The sequence below is a fragment of the Tauraco erythrolophus genome, chromosome 22 (genome assembly GCF_009769465.1).
Source record: "Tauraco erythrolophus isolate bTauEry1 chromosome 22, bTauEry1.pri, whole genome shotgun sequence".
NCBI classification, from domain to species: domain Eukaryota; kingdom Metazoa; phylum Chordata; class Aves; order Musophagiformes; family Musophagidae; genus Tauraco; species Tauraco erythrolophus.
In genome coordinates this window covers 9,493,596-9,513,114 of record NC_141486.1, presented here as the reverse complement: position 1 = coordinate 9,513,114, position 19,519 = coordinate 9,493,596, and the positions used below count along the sequence as shown (strand labels likewise).

The window sequence follows — 19,519 nt, the reverse complement described above, 5'->3', positions numbered from 1 at the left end:
GCGGGCCCCGCCCCCCCCAGAACGGACCAATTAGCGAGCGGCCGCCACAAAATCACCCAATGGCGGCCTCGCCCAAGTCCCGCCTCCTCGGGGAAGGGTGGGGCTCAGCCCTGCCCCTGTCCCCGCCCGCCCGCGCTCAGTGCGGCTGCGCAGTGTCGCGTGCGCCGCACACACGTGACCCGGCTCTGGGGGACGCCAAGATGGCGGTGGCGCTGGCGTGGCTGCGGCGCGGCGCCTGGGGCCCGGCTCGGCGGTGAGCGCTCCCCCCGTCACCCGAGCGGAGCGGAGGGACGGGGAGGGACGCAGCGCCCGGTACCGGCCGCGGGGCGCTGCTGCCGGGGCGCCCGGCCTCCCTGACAGCGGCTCCTGCTGTCCCGCAGGTGCGGACTGGCGGCCGGTCGGAGCTACAGCGGCGGCGGCGCCTACCCCGGCGTGTCGCTGACTTGCCCGCTGCCTGGCGTGCCCAAGGCGGTCTTCGCGGCGGCGGAGGGCCGGGAGCGGTTCGAGACGCGGGTGACGGTGCTGGAGAACGGGCTGCGCGTCGCTTCCCAGAACAAGTTCGGGCAGTTCTGCACCGTGGGCCGTGAGTGCGGCGGGGGGGGGGGGGGGGGGGTGTCCGGGGGGCACCGAGCCGCTGCCCCGGCCTCATCTGGCGGCAGCGACTCTGCCCCTGCCCGCAGGCCTGGCCGGGACGCAGCCGTGACGCTTCGCTTCCCGCGGGACCGGGTGCCTGACGTGCGTGTGAGGACCGGGAGGGGGTAAAAGTCGTGCTGACTTCTTCTCTTCTTAACGCTAGTTCTTATAAATTCGGGATCAAGACACGAAGCGAAGTACCTCAGTGGTATCTCTCACTTTTTGGAAAAGCTGGCCTTCTCGGTGAGTACCATGCGTGGCATCACGGGGCCCTGGCATCCAGTTAAACTGATGGTGATGGGATTCCTGGTTAATTACTGTGATCGTAATTATGTTTTGAAAGGCTGTTGTGCTTTCACCTCCAAGGTTAGCAAGTATTTAGCGAACCACTTGACTTAAAGAACGAAGGAGATGCTTGATCTGGGCTACACTGAACGATTATAAACAAGTTAAGGCTTTACTTATTAATGATACTGATATCTTCTTTCTTAGTCCACAGCTCAGTTTGGCAGCAAAGATGAAATTCTCCTTACCTTGGAGAAGCACGGAGGCATTTGTGACTGCCAGGCATCAAGGTACGATGCTCCTTCTCCGTGCTCCATTACCCGAGTGGTGGTAACACTAGTAGCTGGAGTAACAGTAGCAGTAGTTTGAGTTGCTTTTTCTGGAGTTTGACAGTAAGAGCCACTTTTTCCTTCTAAGCAGCAGAAATCCATTTGTGGCGACTGCTGAGAAGCTACAAAGCGAACCCGAAAGGGCAATAAAAGTCAGTTCTGTTTCCTTTTGAAAGCATTAACGATAATGGTGGAGTAGCTTTACCTGTGATTTCCTGATGCGCATTTACCTGATGGCAGTAGATGTGACTCCTCAGTGCAGAACCCATCTGCTTGTCTTGCAGGGACACCATAATGTACGCCGTTTCTGCTGACGCCAAAGGCCTGGACACGGTGGTCAACTTGCTGGCTGATGTAGCGCTGCAGCCCAGGTTATCAGGTCTGGGAACATAAGCTTCTGTTTCCAAAAAAGTCTCCCAATGCATGACTTGCTGTTAGATTTCAGAATTCTTCATTAGATTCTGCTCATCAAGAAGTTGTCATGCAGCAATTGGGTGTTTTGCAGGGGGGTTGTTATCTCTTGCTTTCTGTCTTAACACAGATGAAGAAATTGAGATGACTCGAGCTGCTATACGATTTGAGCTTCAAGACTTGAATATGAGACCAGATCCAGAGCCTCTCCTCACAGAAATGATCCACGCGGTAAAACACTGAAAGCTTTACCTTATGTGCAGTCCCCTGTGGGAGACATGCTGCATCCTCGTCCTCAGTTTTTCCTTAACTTCAGGGTTTGTTTTAGTCGATTCTGAAAACAGATTTTTCTGGTGTTCAACTAGATTTCAGTGGAGAGAGGGAGAATTTTGGTGTCTCTCACTTCAAAATCCCACATTCCACACACGTGAAAGATTTTAACCTAACTAAAACTGTCTGTAACTTCTCTTTGTTGATGTGGGTGACAACACGTTGTTGAGTTATGCTGACATTAGTGAAATAATGCTCAGCCTTTCCTCTCTTACGTGTCTCAGACAGGTAGGCAGAATTGTAAAACAGAAGGAGAAGGTTTAGATGGAGGGGAGTGACGTAATATTTGTCACTTTAATGTTATTTGTTGCCTTTTAGGCAGCCTACAGAGACAATACGGTTGGACTGAACAGGTTCTGCCCAGTGGAAAACACTGAGAAAATCGATCGAGAAGTTCTGCATTCGTATCTGCGCAACTACTACACGCCAGACAGGATGGTGCTCGCTGGGGTGGGCATCGAGCACGAGCAGTTGGTGGAGTGTGCGAGGAGACACCTGCTCGGAGTGGAGCCGGTGTGGGGCAGCGGGCACACCAAGGACGTGGACAGATCTGTGGCCCAGTACACAGGAGGCATTGTCAAGGTAAGAGGAAGGTGGAGGTGGCATCATGCCTCTTCTCTTCTGTTGGAGGTGCGGATTTGGATTTGAGCTGGTTTCTTTAGAGGGTTTTCTTTTCTAAAATGACATGCTGTTCGTGTAGGAGTGCAGTCTAGGAATATGCAGCCAAAACTGGCCACGACAGCCATTATCTGGGTGGCAGGTTAATTACTGGGAATGTAGCAAGCTGGATACAACAGAGGTGAAAATCAGTCCTGATAATTTGTCTGCCCTTCCCACAGGTGGAAAAAGATATGTCAGATGTCAGTCTGGGCCCTACTCCCATCCCAGAGCTCACTCATATCATGATTGGGTTAGAAAGCTGCTCATTTTTAGTAAGTATTAACCTAAAATCCTTTGGTTTGTGTGCCCTGTACTTGAAGAATCTCAGAATACTATTTCATGGAGTAAACACTGGCACTCTTGCTGCTGATGCTGCACATCAGACAAGCAGCTTTTTCACTGGCAGTTTGAGGAAGGCACTGACCTTTACGCTTCTCTTGTGCTGTGCTTCTTGCCGACTCTTCCTCTTCCTCTTCACTCGTGTCAGATCCTTGAGAGCTCGATTAGCTGACTGAATTTCTCGTTGCAACTCAGGAGGAAGATTTCATTCCCTTTGCGGTATTAAACATGATGATGGGAGGTGGTGGCTCTTTTTCAGCTGGAGGGCCTGGCAAGGGCATGTTCACTCGACTGTATCTCAATGTGCTCAACAGGTTGGTTTGCCTTTCTGTTTAAGGGGTAGCAGAAACATTCCTTTCTAACAGGTTCACATGGGAGACTTCATCCTTTGAAAGCCAACACCCCCAGGTTTTACATCAGCTTATTCTGCTTAAAACGTGGGGCTGATTTGTCAGTGGGTGTTTTGAGGGGTGAAATTAAAGGTCAGAAGTGACCAGGAATCCTGTTTTCTTCCACTAGTTTGATCCATTTTTTAATCAGGGGTATTAACAGAATTGGCAGTAGGTACCAGTAGTGCTGCTCTGTATTGTTCTGAGTTTGGTCTCAAGGATGCAAGTGGAGAGGAGGAAGCAGATGGCACATGCAGAAATGGTCAGAGGCAGGGACTGACAGTTCTCATTGGCACTGCTGAGAATTCTGAAAATGCACTATGCCGAGGACTCGCTGTCCATGCTTGTTTAATTTTTACATGTAAATTCTGTTTTTTAAAATTTTAAATACTGTTTGTCTACTCACAGGCACCACTGGATGTATAATGCAACCTCTTACCACCACAGTTATGAGGATACAGGTCTCCTGTGTATACATGCCAGTGCAGATCCAAAACAGGTACAAAGTCTATTCAAAGACAAGTGTCCTTCAAAAGTAATCACATAATGTTAATAATGTTAACAGAATAAGCATTGTTCTAATCTTCTTTCAATTGCCTGTTTGTTCCTAGGTTCGAGAGATGGTAGAAATCATCACAAGAGAGTTCATTCTAATGGCAGGAGCAGTGGGAGAGGTCAGCAGCTTAACTTACAGGCTGTGCAGATGGTCTTTGAGCTGAAATAATGCATTGCACTGGCCTTGCTAAAAAGAATTTTCGTAGATAAGTATGTTACATATTTCTGTAAAAGAATATACTAACGTTAGCAACACATTCACAGAGAGGAAGGTGTTTGTAGAACTGTTATGTGGTGTCTTGCATTAGAGAGCAGTGGCCAGACTGTTTTGAACATCTGTTTGTATTTGCTGCTTATTTCCAGGTAGAACTTGAGCGAGCAAAGACCCAGTTGAAGTCCATGCTCATGATGAACCTCGAATCCCGGCCAGTTATCTTTGAAGATGTGGGAAGACAAGTGTTGGCAACAAACACAAGGAAGCTACCTCAGGAGCTCTGTGCCCTGATCAGTGAGTAGACAATGCTTTTTCTTGCCTTGACTGAATCATGGAATGGTTTGGGTCGGAAGGGACCTCAAAGATCATCTAGTTCCAACCCCCCTCATCAGGTTGCTCAAAGCTTCATCCAGCCTGGCCTTGAACACTTCCAGGGATGGGGAATTGTAGGCACAGTTGGGGTGGGGCAACTTACAACATACTCTTGTCGCACAGATGAATTGCCTTAGAAAGCACAGGGGCATAAATACTATAGATACATATTTCAGACTGCTGTTGCAAGCTGGCACAATGCTTGATTTTTGTCAGAAGGAAGAGAAAACAAGCATGGTAGAGAAGGTTGAGGGTTAGTGATCGGTTTTCTGAGCGTGGGGTCTGACTCAGCAGCATCTTAAGGCTGCTTTGTGCTGTTTAGAATGTAGTTGTTACAGCTCTGGCTTTTTTTTTTTTTTTCCCCCTGCAGGTCAGGTGAAATCTACTGATATCAAGAGAGTGGTCACTAAGATGCTTCACAAAAAACCAGCTGTGGCTGCACTTGGTGACTTAACGGATTTGCCCACTTATGAACACATCCAGGCAGCACTTTCCAGTAAGGATGGGCGACTCCCTCGGATGTACCGGCTCTTTCGATAAAGCATTTGCATCCTGCACATGTCTGACAGACTTGCTTCTTTTTTATTATGTTTTTGAGATGATAATATTGCTGCAGCCCTACCCTCCCAGTCTTTCCAGGCATACTGTGCAAACGTGGAGCTATGCTACAGCTGAACAAAGCTGCTTCAGAACGCTGGACTGTGAAGAGCTCGTTATGTTATGGATTTATGGTATGGATTTAAAGGCCCACCCTGGCTCTGGATGAGTACTCTGACCCTCTGAGTAGGTAACAAGAGAAGATGGGTGTATGCAGCCTTCTCTTGGCACTGCGGAGAACACAGCAAGCCAAAATATTCATCACTACAAGTGAAAGCATCTATCTGAGCTGGAGGAAGTCACTGCTGTGTGTCACCACTTCATCATATCGGCAGAGGGGCTGTCACACTGGGGCCCCTGGTGTGTGCCCTTCTTGAGGGATGTGGTGGCATGTTAAAGAGCTTGGCCTACGTATCTGAATTCAGAGAATATTTACAGCTGTTACCAAGGTGAACAAAGACTTGGTCAAACCGAATTAGGAAAATATTAGTTATTATCCGTGTCAAGTTAGGCAACAAGTTTCCTGCAGTCCAGGTTTTCTTACAAGCATCATGGATCCATTTCATCATGGTAATTTACCATCTGTAGTACTACTAGAAGTCATGTGTCTGGAAATAAATAACTTCATCATTTTGGTAGAGCTCAGAGGAAAGGAGACCTATGGCATAACTAAATTCCTGTGGAGTTCCTCTACAAAGATACTATGCATAATGCTAGATGGACACTTACTTCTGAATGAAAGTGATCCTATTCTTCAGGTTTTTCACTTGTACGTGAACTATGCTAAAGAATAAAAGTTCTTTTACCTCAGAGTTGGTATGCAAACTAAATTATTACAGGAGTTGCTGCTGCTGCACCTTAAACTCTTACCTACTTTCTCCACTGTCACTCAGATGAACTTAAGGCCTTGCAAAAAGGACTTAATTGTCAGTCTCGCAGCAGAGATGTCACTCAGCCAGGACTCAAGATCAACAAAATGACAACATTTGGAAAGCGACTGACACCATGTTACAGAAAAACACAAAGCTAAGTGCCACACATTTGACACGCTGAAGAAATGGCAGACCCAAAAGAGAGGAATAAAGCATTTGATTTACAGAATATTCTAACGTGCTTAAAAACGTAGACAGCTGCATTGCAGCACTTCACGGGCTAGATGTGTATCGTAAGGAGCACTCAAACTGGGAGCAGAAGACTGTGAGGCAGTTATTACCTGCTGTATCCCCATACCTTTCCTCATGCAACTGGAAGAAAACCCGTTGCATTGCTTCTTGTGGAACCCACAGTACAGGAGTCCTATTCAGTTGTTGTGTATGTTTGTAAGAAAATAAAGAGACCTCTAAATGACTGGAGCAGGTAGTAAGAGTTCTGGAATTCATCAGCTAATGGCTGGGTTTCTTGAACTGTCAGGAGAAATGTGCTTTGTTTGTTCAATGCAAACGATCCCAAAGAAACCTGTCCCGCTTTTCCAGCTGAAGACAGATGGCTCAGGTCACCCCAACAGTTAGCATGCATCACAAAGAGCTCCAGTTCTGACAACACTGCAATAAGAGCTGGTTCTCATTTAAGGTATTGCATTAATTTATTTTTCTTCCTTTAAAAAGAAAGGAAATCCAAATACCTGATGGCTACAGACAGGTCAGTGCCATAAATGTTTGTACCGCAGAAGAGAAGCTCTGTCCTGGACAGGTTGCATAGTTAGCAGCACTTCCTCCAAGTTGTTTGCACGGTGTTTTATGCACTAAGGTGATGAATGTCCCAGCCGATCTGTGCCCATGAACAGTTTTTACTTAACGTTTTACCAGTGTCATACTGGTCCATGTAGTATGTTTAGCCTTAAGACAACACTACTTCAAAAATAGCACATTATTGACAGTTCGCTGAATTGGAAAACCAAAAAGAATTAACTGTAACGGGAGGTAATGGAACTGCGCTGGTTTGACTGGCTGCAGTTTCCCTCTGTACTTCCTTTGGACTCATTTGACATCGTCATCACTTTGGGGAAGTGTTACACAGTAGCTCTACTTGGACCATTATTTTCCACTCGAGTGTCCTGCTGCTGAAGGCAGGTAAGTTTTTTATCACCCCTGGGGAGGGCACGTGAGTTAAGGGATTGTTTCAAGCAGTCTCAACAGACGAACACGGTGAGAGGTTGATATTTACCCCCTTAGGAACAGAAGGCCTATAGAATAATTATTGAAAGGCAAGATTTCTACACGTCAAATGTACAGTAGTACATTCACACAGAGCTTGCTGTAGGGGACCAGAAAAGCCCAACACAGGAGCACCATCCTTAAACAGAACTGCCCAAGTCCCCTCATTGGTCCCTTTACACATTTTACAGAATACCATACATTTGGCTGCAGATAAGGAGAAAAAAAACAACCACACAACATACATAAGCTAACCAGATCAAATCAAACAGACAAGCAAAAATTTTCACCTTTCTCCAGGCTTTTCTTAGGTCCCCTGCCCTCTGTCATGCCAATTCCAGAAGCTGTGCCGCCTGTGTGGAGTCATTTTAGAACCAAGAGAATGCACCTGGTTGCTTCCAAAGACAGTATGGTTAAAAATAAATCAATTACATCCGTTGGGATGGATGTCCTAAATGGCTGGCTCCATTTTCTTCAGCAAAGCACTTGAGCTACATGGATTAGCTCATGCAAATGAATCCAGGATGAGGTTTAAGACATTCTCCACAAGCCACAGCAACTGCCAGAGGTGCTTAAGCAGACGATTCCCTGCAGAGTTCGCTGTGGCCTGAAATCCTCTTTCTGGGCACCTCTAATACAAGCGTGGCAGAGTTCAGGAAACGCTACATATGCTGCTGGATTTTTGGTCCTTTTGCTCTTGCCGTTTCTGAAGTTCCCTTGTAATCCGCCTCTTTATTCCGATTAAATAGAGTTCTCTGTCAAACTGCCCTGCAGCAAGCGGAATGCTGCAATATAAACACACACAATTAGATCAGGGCACAAACACATTCTTCTTGTTGGCCCACCATTTCCCAGCTAGCTCACACAACAAAGGCCACAGGCCTAATTTTTACTTTTTTAAGGCATTCAGCTACCGCTGTGGGAGAAACTGGGTGAACCAAAGATCTTCCACAGCAACAAGTTAATGTTTAAATGAAGAAAATATTGGTTGTAAAAGGCAAAGGTACTTTCAATTTAAGCATGAACATGCCTGTGTCCATAAGGGATATACGTGGAGGACATTATCACCCTAAACCAAACACATCCATTTGAAAAGCTCAACTAGCCTACTGTTAACTTGGTGTATTTGCTGGCATGGCTCATGGACAACAGTTCTTACCCTGGGCTGTTCCAGAGGCCAGAAGGAAACCCTTAGCAGCCCAGCTTCACAGACTGTGCAATACTTCCATTTAATGGGTATCTAATACCCATAAACAAAAAAAAAAAAAATCCCAATTCTAATTGCACTGCTGATCAGGGAGAAATCACCATTTTCTAGATACCTGGGTCTTGAAATCCCTGACCATGCTGCTCACAGAAAAGAGACTAACTAAATTTCAGTGACTCAACCAAATTTTCTACAGAGTTCTACTAGCACGACATTAAAAACTTGGAGGTGACATGTATCTATCCTGAAATGCAGCCAGCACTGGGGAGGGAAAACAGCATTGATCCCAAAGAGGGAAAGAGGAACAGAACAGCAAAGCTGTCCATGCTGACAGGAGAGCAAGCTGCATCTCAGACAAAACCAGATTTATAGTCAACTGCAATGGACTCCCTTTATCTGCCTCAGGAGGATTAAGGGACCCAGCAGCAGGGACTTCAGATGTCAGAGCGAGGTTTAAGTGCTCCTACTGCTCTGACCACTGAGAGCATATATTGTGTAAAACAGGAAAAAGGCTGCAGAGAGCTACATGAGAGAAACTCTATTTCAGGAACTCTCCCGAGAGGACAAACTCTGACCAGGAGCATATCCTCAATATCCCTGGAGCCATGTAAGGAGGTGAGGAGGTACTAACTTGTCTCTGCCAGGCCTCACTTTCACACGAAACAAGGCAAACACAGGCCGATGGTCGGAAGTTCTGATCACGGGACAGGATGAGTACTTGACAGCATGGATGTCATCTCTGTACCGACTGCGGTATACAACTCGATCCTGGGAGGCAGAGAGAGGGAGGGGGGAGACTGATGGTGACTCCCTTTGCACACCCACCCTGGGAAGAAGCACTGGTTCTCAAGAAATAAATCCATTCATTCATCACACTCCACTTAGTGAAATGAAGTGTCTTGGATGGGGATACGTTCATGAAGACTGTGTCTGATCTCAACAGCAGTTTTGTGCCCAGCTCTAAGCACAGGGAAGAATGCACTGGAACAGGATGTGAGGCAGTGAAAATAAGATTAGCAGACTGTGCCAAACTCTCCCTGTGCTCACAGATTCAACAATCCTTTCTTCCAAAACAGTTCCACATGCCCTGTTGCCCTTAAGCAACAAACCTCAGCACAACTGCACCTCATGCAGACCAACTGTGGAAGGCAGCTTTTTGCCACAGATAAGAATCCCTTTTGGAGGTGGATGTGAGGCTGAGCAGCCCTTCTGAGCATGCTGCTCTGAAATCACCTCTTACCGTGTAGGAAGGAGTCCTCTGTTTGGAAGTGGTGTCATAGCTGTCCTTTCCTATGTCAAACTTGTAGGAGGGACGGAAATGAATGTCAGCCTCTTGGAATCCTTTGAAAATAGACCCTGCAATGGAAGGGGAGAACAGCATCAACAACAAATTCCTCCTTTCTAAGAAGCCAGCACATTTTCTGCATTTATTCAACACTGCTTACCTAATGCTGGCTAGAAACAACAGACATTCACGTAGAATCATAGAATCACACAACCATAGAATGGTTTGGGTTGGAAGGGACCTCAACGATCATCCAGTTCCAACCCCCCTGCCATGGGCAGGGACACCTTCCGCTACACCAGGTTGCCCAAAGCCTCATCCAACCTGGCCTTGAACACTGCCAGGGATGGGGCAGCCACAACTCCTTTGGGCAACCTGTTCCAGCGCCTCGCCACCCTCAGAGGGAAGAATTTCTTTCTTATATCCAATCTAAATCTCCCCTCTTTCAGTTTAAATCCATTTCCCCTTGTCCTGTCACTACATGCCCTTGTAAAAAGTCCCTCTCCAGCTTTCCTGTAGGCCCCCTTTAGGTACTGGAAAGCTGCTATAAGATTGCCCCGGAGCCTTCTCTTCTCCAGGCTGAACAGCCCCAACTCTCTCAGCCTGTCTCCATAGCAGAGGTGCTCCAGCTCTCGGATCATCTTTGTGGCCTCCTCTGGACCCAAGTCACATACATGACTAGAAAAACCTGGGCTTGGGCTCCAGAAAGGGAGCAAGCTGAAGTTCTTACATAGTGGGGTGAAAAATAGGCAGTGGCTATTTAAACAAGAAACACTCGGTGCACGCACTTCCCCTCCCGCTGAAAGCTCACGACGCTTTACAAACACCACTCAAACGTGCCCGCCCCAGACGCTGGGACAGAATGATGTCCTGTTTATAGAGGAGTCAGATGAAACAGCAGTCAATGGCTTGGGAGATTACACTATATATGGCAAAATGCTACAGCAAAAAGTCCCCTGTACAGACTGCCGCTGTATTTGACAACTGCTGACTTCTCTTTTTAGGGAACTCAACATGAGAAAGAAGGAAAGGTCTCTAGGAAATAGGGATTTGGCTGTAATTCTTTCTCTGTGTAGGTATCTCTGTTCCTGGAGACTAGGGAGAAAATCAGCTGTCACTCACCCCTGCTCATTTCACTAGTAAGCTGGTCATATGCCAGTAGCTTGGACATGTCTGTTTCCGGGTTCTGGTTCAAGATGGAATCCACGGTCTCACGATCCTTATTTAGTCGGAAGTTGAAGTCGCCAAACCAGAACACTTCATCAAACCGAGTTGTGACGTCATCTGCAAATTCAAGCCAGAAGTGTCAGTAGAAAGGTAAACATCCTGAAAAGTTCTGAAAGCAAAAAAAAAAAAATCCCAAACTTTTCTTCCCTGAATCTCCTTTTGACTTTTGAGGAAAATTAAAGTATAGGACGTAGCTATGCACTCATTAAAATAAAACTCACTTAATTCTTTCAAGGTGAGAGCTGTGTGATGCATAGCTTACTGAGAGTGTTGCTAGATATGATCAAGGAACAGGCATAAATTCTTTCTTTTTACTGCCAGGAGATACAACACTTGAGCATGCTTTCTGCCTGTGACCATCACAGAATGTGGTAATTAAAAAACAGTAGAAAATAGAACAGAAATTTAAAAAAATCATAGAAAAAGCTGAAAAGAGACCACATTGTCTACAGGACCTAAAAATAGTATGAACACAAAAACCTAAAGCTACACTACAAATAAAGAGTAAATCCATCTTTCTAGAAAAAGGGCTTAGCTATTTATCTAGCTGTCACGTTAACAACACAGTACTAAGAAATGATAACGGAATTTGGCAAACAATACGCTGACCTGTGTAAATGCAAATTGAAATAATGGTCTTTCTCTCAAGTTTTGAAATAAAGTAATTTCTACTTGTTCTAGAAAACACTTGAAAAGTGAAACACATCCATAATATTGACAAAAATTGCACCAAAATTATCTTACTGCTGTTCTGAGAAAAAATACATCGCATGAAAATTCCTTTTGAATTTTCTCTCTCCCTCTTCATCTCAACTTTTTCTCTAATTGCCCCCCAAATTACACCCCACCTAAAAAAAAAATATTCATGTGAATAATAACCATTCTTAGACAAAAAGACCTACAGTTTCTTTTTATACTATCCCAAATTAGCACTCTCTTTCTCTCTTCCTTAGTGCAGAATGAAAGACCATGCACGAGCTGTTCACTCGGGCTCCCACACGAGCGTGGTTTCACACTTACTGGAACTGGATCGGTACGGGTTTGTGTCCGGAACGTTCTTGGGAAGCGTAAGGGCCTGAATGGTTTTATTGTAGTCCAGTTTCCTCTCGTTCACCTTACTGTCCCCAGCTGAAAGACAGAAATCCCATTACTGCCAATGCATCATTTTCATTCAATTACCAGTTTTGGATACAACAGGAGCTTCCAAAGGACATCAGACATTTTCCACATGTAAAATGCAACATTCTGACCCAGAGAGACAAGACTGAAAAATAACGACAGAAAGCATGGAAAAGGGATACGGTTGTGCAGAGTTCATTTCTGATTTTCTACGCACAGTTCTTTTGTAGGTTTTCTACCAAAAAATCCTCCTCCCTTATTGTTCTGAGCTCAGCAATCCTGAGCTTTGACTTCAGGCTGTCCTGCTCCTCTATCCCCCCTGCGCCTTTTTTATCTTTGTAAAGCAACCCCCCTCCTCCCTCAATCAGGACACTTCTAACAGGACTGTAAATGTCTCACATGTAAAGTGGGAGGTGATGAAGAGAAAGGAGGTCCCAAAAAACGTGAAGCAGATTCCCAGAGCTCCCTTGGTTTTGATCTGAGATACAATTCGAGTTGTCACTGTGGCATACTCCACTTCTGGAAGGAGAAAAAGAAGCTGCTTTTACTGAAAGGCCTCTAGAGGCAGCGAGCAGGAGGGACAGCGCTGGGGAAAAGGACAAGACAGCCGATGGCAGCAGTCCTTTCACCTCCCCACTCTGCAGCTCTTCCTGGACCACACACCTGAGCAGAACCAGATCAGGTCTCTCCGAATGAAGACCGACATGTACAACACCCCATGTGCAGCAGAGTGGAGCATGACGTAGTGGGGGCCTAGTGTCTCCTGCAGGCGGATCTCCCACTCTCTTCTGCAGGAAAGAACAACAGCTGGATCACAAGGACAGCACAAGAGACAACAACGAGGAAAGGAAATCAGCACTGTGAAAACAGAGACATCCCTCTGACAAAGAACAGCGAGTACACGTGAGCAGAACCTCCACTGTCACAGTGATGCTGCAGTGAAGGCTGGTCAGCCTGGCGTGTAATTCCACAAATATCATGCAAAAGGCTCTGCATGTTGGTGAGAGTATTACAACCACTGCACGGAGCAGCCTGCAAATCTGAGGAAAAGAGAGTCCCTCTGGGAAGACACCCTAAAAAAAGCAGAGTCTGACAAAAGGCTTCAACCTGCTCCTCTAGGGTTAATCTATCTCAGAAGTTTTGCAGCCATGTACCACTAATGAGCACATGGCTGCTAAGGCTACCAGCCAGCCCGTGAGCTAGCTCACTGCTGTCTCAGATCCATGGTCAGATGCCCACAGAAATTACCCAGGAGTTTTGCAGGTAGCTGCCCTGACAACAGGGCCAAGTTCTGTATTTACAGATTTTTGTGACGTTTTCCTCTAAAAAATAAATAGGTTTTATATTTATTTCCCCTGGTGCTCATGCAATGGAATTCAGAGTCTTATTAAATGAGTTGTTTCTTGAAAATGTTAAGAATATGATGGAAACTATTTCCAGACTAATCAAACCCGAAATATTTAGTTAACAATAAAAGAGGATGGTTCATTACATTGTTTTTGCTACCTGTCTGGACAGCCTTCTTGAACTCCAATGACATACATGTCCTGGGCATAGTCAGGATCTGTTGGTAATAAGAAGTCATCCAGATTCACTGGAAGTTCCTATTATTAAAAAAAAAACCAAAAAACCCCAGCAATATTAGTTATGCAAAGATTTACTAGAAAAGTACAAGAAAAGTCCAGGCTAAACTGCAAGTTCCACAGTATTTGCAGACAATTTAAGCTTCAAAAAACAGTTTGAGTGACAACACTAGAAGTTCCCCTTCCCAAAGGCGCATCACAACTGCTGTCGCTCCAGCAGCCATCACGACTCCGCAGTTCAGCCCTGTGTCCCAGTAACGTGATGTTTCTCACCTCCTGTGATGCTCACTTTTCACCAGGCTCACAGGCTACTTACTAGCACCCCAGGGGTTGCCTGTGTTCTTCCAAGCAGAGCTTCTCAGACACCTGGTGGAGTCAGTCCTGCGTTCCTAGGCTACGTGGCGATGTGGGCAGGAGGCTGTGTTTTTCATCAGAGACGTTCTTGTCATAAGCACTAAATTGTCAGTCATCTTCACGCGACCCTGACTGCCACAAAACATAAAAGCTGCTGCCACAAAAAGCCAGAGTGGCACCAGCGAGCTCAGTTGTCACACCTAATACCTGAGGAACCCTGTTATCCTGACTCTCTCGCTAAGATGAACCTGCATGAGAGGGCCTTGGAATTCAGTAAAGACAAGGAACTCAGGTTGACGGGGAACTTAATCATCAACAGAAAAAAGCCACTGCAGTAAAGATGGGGCAACTTTACCACTGCCAAAAGACCTGTGGAGACTTACATGCACATACCTTCTGACCCTGCATGTTCCAGGTAGCCACAAAAATTCCAATGTTCCGATCAGGGAAATACCTGCTAAGTTCTTCTGCTCCCAGTAAGGCACCAGTCGCCAGAAGGCTGCCTTCCAAATAGCTTCTGTGAACAGAAGACCCATAAAAAAGCATCTAAGGAAACAGCATGACAGTTGGAATGATGATTTGTTAGTGGTTGAATCTTGAGTTAATCAAGACCATGCCTTTAGCTCGAGAAAATGGCATTTAGTATTTATATATCGTTCTGCTTGCCTAAAGTTCCTCATCGAGTTCCAACCCTTATAGAGAGCTCATGGATTATGTGCAAGAAAACAAAATATTGTCACAAACTGGCCTTTTTAAAGGCAGGACACAAGCATGATGGTGAGACTGATGCTGCACAGGTTCTGTGCTGAGAAGAATGAAGCCATCCAAGGTCTTCAATCCCCCTAGTACTTACCACAGACACAAAATGAAGGGATTGGTTTGATATTTGAGTATGTTGAAGCAGCTCAGTTTACTTAAAACATGAAAATAGCTCCACCATTCCCAGTGTTCTGGCACCAAGTTGCTCCTAATCAAGGACTCAAACTCACATTCATCAAATTAGCTTTCAAGTAACTGATTTATTGAGTCTGAGGTCTAAAAGAACATCACGTTAAGAAAGGATAGACCTGCCCCACACTGCGTGCCGCTCCAAAGAACACACCGCTTACAAAATCAAGGGGTATTGCCAACAGGCCTGCAAGTTGAACGAGCGTTTTTAATCTTGCTTGAGATCCGCAAACGACGACAGCACAACGTCAGGGAACGCTGCGCAACCCACTGGTCTACCAGCTGCCCACCTGACTCCAGCAGCTTTGCAGAGGGAGGTGAAAGAAAACCCATCATGGCAAACAAGTAACAGTCCATCTTTGGGGCTTTTTTACCAGCTAGTACCACCTCAACTTATCTCTTGGCATTATTCTCCCCTGTACCACCGACTCCCACTCTTTGGATCAATGATCAGTGATCCCTCAAGGTCTTGCAGGCTGTTACGGATCCGTAACATACAACCTTTAGCTCCATACTCGGTGTCCTTTACCTTTTAACACATTTCCTGACCTGCAGTATCATCAGTAATACTCGGAGTGTTTGTGCTGTGTGCTGGGAGGTCTTTAGAAACGGGAGGTCAGCAGCCAACACACGAGGATTCGACACACTTACAAGCAGATTAATACACCTCCATCAGTTCCCTCCAATCAACAATCGAAACTTCTCTAAGAAACAAAGCAAACGAGCAACCAGAGCAAGAGGTCAGGGCCACACTGGGAGGAACTGGTGAGATCTGAGTGGAATCATGCTCTCCCTCAAGAGATTCCTGGAAAAGCCGGGGCAGAGGAGCTCCTGTGAGACACTGAAGCAGTTCACAGTACACGATTTGATCCTGCCAGAAGCCAAACAAGCTCAACATCTGCAGAGGAACCTCAGCACCTTACAAGATTGTGACAGTACTGCAAGTACTGCATGATAGTTTCAAGCTGAAATATTTGGGTTTTCTTCCTGCCATTTAACATTTCAGCTCAAGCCCAATGTATTTTTAGATTCAAATAGAAAAAAAAAAAAAATTCCCAACTGCTAGCGTGCACAGCTCCTGTTTCTTAATTCTCAAAATAGATTATTTAAATATAACAAGCAAGCTGACAGTGGATCAAACTTACATTTACGAAAAACAACACGCAGCTGAAAGGATCAAATATGGAGTGTTTGTACTAATCCCACCATCTCCAACCTGTTTCCAGTCTCCACAGCAGGCTGAACACCACTTTTGCATTTCACCTTGCAGGGAACCCAAAGTTCCCTGCCTCTGCCAAGCAGGACGCTGCTCACACCCCCCAAACTTTGCCACGAGAAGCCGGGGGACATACCTGCTTCGAACATCCTTGGAGCGGATGGGAGCAAGCAGGCTGAAGGTAGATTTCATGGAATCTGTGGAACAATTCTCATAGACCATCCCGTTGCCGTGCAGCCTGGTATCGCTCAAGCTGCTGCTGACCCTCCCAAACTTGTGCCAGGAATAATGCCGGTAATCCATGCAATCTGAGTCAATCCTATTAGCCGTCCTCAGCGTGTGAGAGGCCACGTTGAGCTCCAGGGGTGGCAGAGGTCGAGACGGCATTATTTGGGACAGCCGGGGTTTGCCACCGGCAAACGCCTTCCCGCGCAGAAGCCCACCAAAGGCACTGGAGATCTCGGAGGCTCGTTTCCCCAGGTCCGAGGTGCCTCCTCTGCTCTTCCCCACGGGACTGGCTTCCAAGGCGTCTGGTGAGCTGTTCAAGGAATTCTGCTGGCAGCACTGATGGCAGGGGCTTGCTCTACCCCTGATGGGAGGGCTGAGGGATGCTTCCTGCAGAGAACCGTTTGAGGAACTTGTTTCGTTGGGATCAGTCAGGCTTTCTTGACTTGTTCTAAACCGCCTCCACCTCCTCCAGCTTTTCTCATCCAGAGATGCAGCACGCTCCAGCCGGGGTTTCCGAGGAGGCCTTGGAGTGATTGACTTAATCTTCATGTTAGCTTTGAGTTCCTCTGGCAGAAGCTTTAAGGTTTCATCTAAAGAGGTGCCTACACTTCGAGGATCTTCAAAGGTAAGCACCTCGTTGCCAACAGCCTCCTTCCTTGCTGCTTTGCCAGCTTTTTTAGCCTGCAGGTCCTGTACTGCTCCACCCTCCATGCTCTGAGTAACACATGCCCCTGAGTGCTGTGGAAATCCATTTGGAGTGCTCATTCTCCTCCAGATACCACCTATGGACACTGCTCCATAGGAAAAGTTCCTCACAGTGCAGTTTCCTTCCCGTGCTTACCCTGTAGGCTCATAGCCGAGCCAGAAAGACATGGAAATTGAAGACAGCTCAGTCTTTAGTTGAGAATGAAGGGCAGGAGTATGTGTAGGCAGACGCATTGTCTGCAAAATCTCCAGAGATGGGACACCTAGATTTCCCCAAGAGAAACACGGAAGAATTAAAAGTTATTGAGCTGCAAACTCTGCTCCTTAACCAAAAAGCAAGCTCCTTGCAGGACCTTCCCCTAGGACAATCCAAACCTTAACGTGACCTTGCTAGAAAACCAATGTTATTTTCTCTTTTTTCCGAGAGCAGAGCAGCGAACGGAGCTCCTGCCTGCTGCAGGCATCACAGCTGCACACAGACTTCCTTAAGAAAAGGTTGTGCACGCTGTTAGCGCGGGAGGAAATCCAAACTGCACATAAATCCCTGCTTGTGACAGCAGGTCACCAGCACAACCAGCCTCCAGGCTGCCGGCAGCACTCGGTGCCAGAGGCCGGGAAATTTCCAGGGATCTCCGCTTCCCACATCTAGGACAATGTCTGCGGAGCAGCAGTTTTAGGGACATGGGATGGGGGTTCGAGGGAAACTCCTGCCCCAGGGGACGCAGCTCGTTGTGTGGCAGTCACCGCGGCCCCAGCCTCCCGTCCGCAGCGCTACGCCGGGAACGCGAAACCCCGCGCCGGCCACCGGAGCGCCGTTCGCGTGCCCGGGGGAGCCGCCCGCCCGCTGGGCAGGGGCAGCGGCTCCGCCGGCGCCTCGGCCGCGGCGGGGGGGGCGGACGGGACCCGCCGCGACCCCACAGACACCCCCAGGGGCCGCCCCCCACGGACCTCACCGCTGGGACCGCCGCCTCCCGGCCCGCGGGGCCCGCTGCCGCCCGGCTCCGCTGCGCGCTGGCCGCGGCGCTCCTCCGCCTGCCGCCGCGGGCGGGATGCGGCCCGGGCCCCGCCGGCTCTGCCCGGGCGCGGCCGCAGCCGCCCTTCCCCGCCCCGGCCCGGCGGTGGAGGCCGCCCGGCCCCGGCCCCGGCCCCGCTCCGCGGCCCGCCCGTAGCAACGGCGGCGACGCTGCGCGCGCCCCGCCCCGCCCCGCCGGCAGGCGGCAGCGGCCCCTGGCGGCCGGAGGAGCGCACGGCCAGCCGCGGGGGGGGGGAGAATAGCGGGAAAAAGATGATAGGCAAAAAGAAAAGAGAAAGGGAAAGGGGAAAAGAGAAAGGGAAAGGGGAAAAGAGAAAGGGAAAGGGGAAAAGAGAAAGGGAAAGGGGAAAAGAGAAAGGGAAAGGGGAAAAGAGAAAGGGAAAGGGGAAAAGAGAAAGGGAAAGGGGAAAAGAGAAAGGGAAAGGGGAAAAGAGAAAGGGAAAGGGGAAAAGAGAAAGGGAAAGGGGAAAAGAGAAAGGGAAAGGGGAAAAGAGAAAGGGAAAGGGGAAAAGAGAAAGGGAAAGGGGAAAAGAGAAAGGGAAAGGGGAAAAGAGAAAGGGAAAGGGGAAAAGAGAAAGGGAAAGGGGAAAAGAGAAAGGGAAAGGGGAAAAGAGAAAGGGAAAGGGGAAAAGAGAAAGGGAAAGGGGAAAAGAGAAAGGGAAAGGGGAAAAGAGGACAGAAAAAAGACAAAAGATAAAAAAGAGAAACAAGAAAAAGGACAGAAACAAGAAAAAAGACAGATGCAAGAGGCAAGTGGAAAGCGGAAAGCAGAAAGACAAGACTACAAAAAAAGATACAAAAAAGATACAAAAAAGATACAAAAAAGATACAAAAAAGATACAAAAAAGATACAAAAAAGATACAAAAAAGATACAAAAAAGATACAAAAAAGATACAAAAAAGATACAAAAAAGATACAAAAAAGATACAAAAAAGATACAAAAAAGATACAAAAAAGATACAAAAAAGATACAAAAAAGATACAAAAAAGATACAAAAAAGATACAAAAAAGATACAAAAAAGATACAAAAAAGATACAAAAAAGATACAAAAAAGATACAAAAAAGATACAAAAAAGATACAAAAAAGATACAAAAAAGATACAAAAAAGATACAAAAAAGATACAAAAAAGATACAAAAAAGATACAAAAAAAGATACAAAAAAAGATACAAAAAAGATACAAAAAAAGATACAAAAAAGATACAAAAAAGATACAAAAAAGATACAAAAGAATGGATAAATAAATGGATAAATAAATGGATAAATAAATGGATAAATAAATGGATAAATAAATGGAGTAAACCCACAACTATCACGATCCGTCCTACATTAGAGGCATATAAA

The 19,519-nt window shown here is 46.7% G+C and overlaps 2 protein-coding genes across 2 annotated transcripts; one reads left to right on the top strand and one right to left on the bottom strand.

The window, feature by feature from the left end:
- The first annotated feature begins 200 nt into the window (after positions 1–200).
- On the top strand, positions 201–6,479 carry PMPCA (peptidase, mitochondrial processing subunit alpha). The gene is made up of 13 exons (XM_086624978.1): positions 201–253; positions 381–583; positions 797–876; positions 1,126–1,208; positions 1,532–1,626; positions 1,789–1,889; positions 2,307–2,570; positions 2,828–2,920; positions 3,183–3,301; positions 3,785–3,875; positions 3,988–4,050; positions 4,295–4,439; positions 4,888–6,479. Exons 1-13 carry the CDS (start codon positions 201–203, stop codon positions 5,055–5,057), a joined length of 1,560 nt encoding a protein of 519 aa, XP_086481104.1. The 3' UTR covers positions 5,058–6,479.
- A 225-nt stretch (positions 6,480–6,704) lies between these two features.
- INPP5E (inositol polyphosphate-5-phosphatase E) lies at positions 6,705–17,396 on the bottom strand. The gene is made up of 10 exons (XM_009981193.2): positions 16,343–17,396; positions 14,436–14,559; positions 13,612–13,709; positions 12,769–12,893; positions 12,505–12,624; positions 12,007–12,114; positions 10,882–11,043; positions 9,715–9,830; positions 9,106–9,242; positions 6,705–8,052 (listed from the first exon to the last, which is right to left on the bottom strand). Exons 1-10 carry the CDS (start codon positions 17,197–17,199, stop codon positions 7,920–7,922), a joined length of 1,980 nt encoding a protein of 659 aa, XP_009979495.1. The 5' UTR covers positions 17,200–17,396; the 3' UTR covers positions 6,705–7,919.
- Positions 17,397–19,519: the final 2,123 nt, after the last annotated feature.